Here is a 2,830-nt window from a genome sequence, read left to right on the forward strand (position 1 = left end):
CCAACGGTCCCATCACCTTCTCAAGAGACCTCAAGTTCTTCCTAAAAGAGGACAAGGGGCACCAGGGAAGGGGTAGTAGCTCAGCCCCAGGGAATTCTGGGAGCTGAAGAACCCAGTTATCCAGGTTCCCACACTCCATGACCTTCTTTCACCCAGTTGGCTCTTGTAGAGTTTGGTGAAGATCCAGATTCCCACCCTTGTCCTTCTGTGTTCACCTACTTGGCTTCAGAGCTTGGAGAGGACTCAGGGATCCAGGTCCCCACCCCCACATGTACTTTCACCCCCTTGGTTCTCCTGGAAGTGGTCCAGATGAAGGATCAACCCATTGGTTGCTACCCATGACCTCAAAAGTGGAGGAAGAGAACGAGGAGAAGGGGGCAGGGATGGAGAAACAACTCAACTCAAGGTCTTGGTTGAGTCCATCTCCACCCAATGTCTCAGCAGACCCCACCTCAACTCAACTCAAGGTCTTGGTTGAGTCCATCTCCACCCAATGTCTCAGCAGACCCCACCTCAACTCAAGGTCTTGGTTGATTCCATCTCCACCCAACATCTCAGCAGACCCCACCTCAACTCAACTCAAGGTCTTGGTTGAGTCCATCTCCATCCAACATCTCAGCAGACCCCACCTCAACTCAACTCAAGGTCTTGGTTGAGTCCATCTCCACCCAACATCTCACGTTAACCCAACATGAAGCTTCTGATGAACCCACCTCAACCAGACTCAACCCACCCAGCCCAACCCAAGGAAGTCTTTCATAGGTTGACCACCAAAAACCTTCTCATCTCACCCAAGATGGTCTCTTAGACATCCATGTACCCCACAGCCACCCCCACCATCGCCATGTCCAAGGTTGGGCTTTTTTTAAGTCTGAAGCTCCCAAGATGTCACCAGTTCAACATCATCCACCCGTTGATGTGAAGATGCTCCAGATCCACCACGTCCAACCGCCTCAGATGGACTCTCACGTTGCTCCACCAGCATCCGGCATCTACCACAGATCCAACCAAGTCCCACCACATCCCAAACCTGCTGGAGACCCTGTCTCAAGGCAGCAGAGGAGAAGCAGAAGATGAGAGGATCAAGGCAAGCGCTGAGCGTGGTGAGCAGCACGGCGTAGGCTCTCCACGGTGGGTTCTCCTGCCGTAGATACCCCACCACGTGGGAGACGTTGAAGGGGGCAAAGCAGAGGACAAAAGCCACAGCTGTGGTCAACGCCAAGGCCACCGCTCGGCGCCTTCTACTCGGTGCCGCGGTGGGGAGAGCGACCACGATACAGACCAAGCGGCCGTAGCAGAAGGTGGTGATGACCAAAGGGAGGCAGAAGAGCACCAAGAAGATCTCCAAGCGAAGAGCCAACAATAGGGTCAGTTGAGGAGCAGCGAAGCGGGTGTAGCAGGCCGTGCCGTTGACCGCCGCGTTGGGTTGGCCAACATAGACCACGCTACAATGAGCCAAAGCGACCACCCAGAAGGTGACGGCGGCTACGGTGGCGTGAGTTGCCCGGCGCCGTCGGCCATATTGGATGGGGAAAGCGGCACTGAGGTAACGGTCAACGCTGAGGGCGGTGAGGGAGAGGATGGTCAGGTAGATGCTGGTGAAGAAGAGGAAGACAAAGAGTGGACACAAAGATGGTGGAAGCTTCCATGTGGTTTCCCACACCGCTTCGGCCATGCGGATGGGTAAGGAGACCACCAAGGCTAGGTCAGCGATGGTCAGGTTGAGGAGAAGGATGTCAGCAGGGAGCAAACGCCGCCGTCGGGCCACCATCACCAAGGTCACCAAGGCTGCCACGTTGAGGGGTAACCCCAAGGTGAAGGTACCCGCGTAGACCCCCAAGCACAGGCGGTGGTTGATGGCGAAGGGTGGGGCTGACATGGTGGTCAGGATCTGCTGGATTTTGAGATGGGGTGGACAATAGTGACCAAGATCTTCTAAGGTTCAGTTGAGTTGGTCAATGGGTGGTGGGATCTGCTAGGGTTCAGTGGGGTGGGTGGTGGATCCCTAGGTTGGGGTCTTTGGGGGAGGTCTACAGGGGACTTGAGTTGGGTGAGGGGTTCTTGGGTTGGAGGTGGGGTCTCGGGGGGTTTCCATGAGGGCTTGATGTGGGTGGTGGGTACCTGAGCCTTAGCAGGGGTTCCTGGGGGACCTGAGATGGGTGGTGGGATCTGCTAGGGTTCAGTGGGGTGGGTGGTGGATCCCTAGGTTGGGGTCTTTGGGGGAGGTCTACAGGGGACTTGAGTTGGGTGAGGGGTTCTTGGGTTGGAGGTGGGGTCTCTGGAGGGTTTCCATGAGGGCTTGATGTGGGTGGTGGGTACGTGAGTTTGAGCCTTAGCAGGGGTTCCTGGGGGGACCTGAGATGGGTGGTGGGACCCTCGGGAGATCTATAGTGGACCTGAAATGGGGGGTGGGTTCCTTGGTTTGGAGGTGGGATCCTTGGGAGATCTACAGGGAACTTGAGGTGGGTGGTGGGTCCTGAGGTTGGAGTTGGGGTCTTTGGAGGTTTCTTGGGGGATCTGAGGTAGGTGTGGGGGATCCCTTGGTTGGAGATGGGGTCTCTGGGAGTTCCCAGGAGGCTTAGGGTGCATGGTGGGTCCCTGGGTTGGTGGTGGAGGATCTTTGGGGGGTTTCCTGGGGGCTTCAGATAGGTGGTGGGTCCCAGGGTTGGGGTCTTTGAGGAGATCTGTGGTGGGTGGTGGGTCATTGGTTGGAAGTGGGGTCTTTAGGGGGGTTCTTGAGGGGCCTGGGTTGGGTTCCTGGCTTGGAGGTGGGGTCTTTTAGGGGAGTTCCTAGAGGATCTAAAGTGGGTGGTGGATTCGTGAGTTGGGG

General features: G+C 56.7%; 1 protein-coding gene across 1 annotated transcript; it reads right to left on the reverse strand.

The window, feature by feature from the left end:
- Positions 1 to 865: 865 nt before the first annotated feature.
- On the reverse strand, positions 866 to 1,879 carry LOC104530112 (free fatty acid receptor 3-like). Its single transcript, XM_010174599.1, has one exon. It carries the CDS (start codon positions 1,877 to 1,879, stop codon positions 866 to 868), a length of 1,014 nt encoding a protein of 337 aa, XP_010172901.1.
- Positions 1,880 to 2,830: the final 951 nt, after the last annotated feature.

The sequence above is a fragment of the Antrostomus carolinensis genome, unplaced genomic scaffold, assembly GCF_000700745.2.
Source record: "Antrostomus carolinensis isolate BGI_N321 unplaced genomic scaffold, ASM70074v2 scaffold32928, whole genome shotgun sequence".
Taxonomy (NCBI): domain Eukaryota; kingdom Metazoa; phylum Chordata; class Aves; order Caprimulgiformes; family Caprimulgidae; genus Antrostomus; species Antrostomus carolinensis.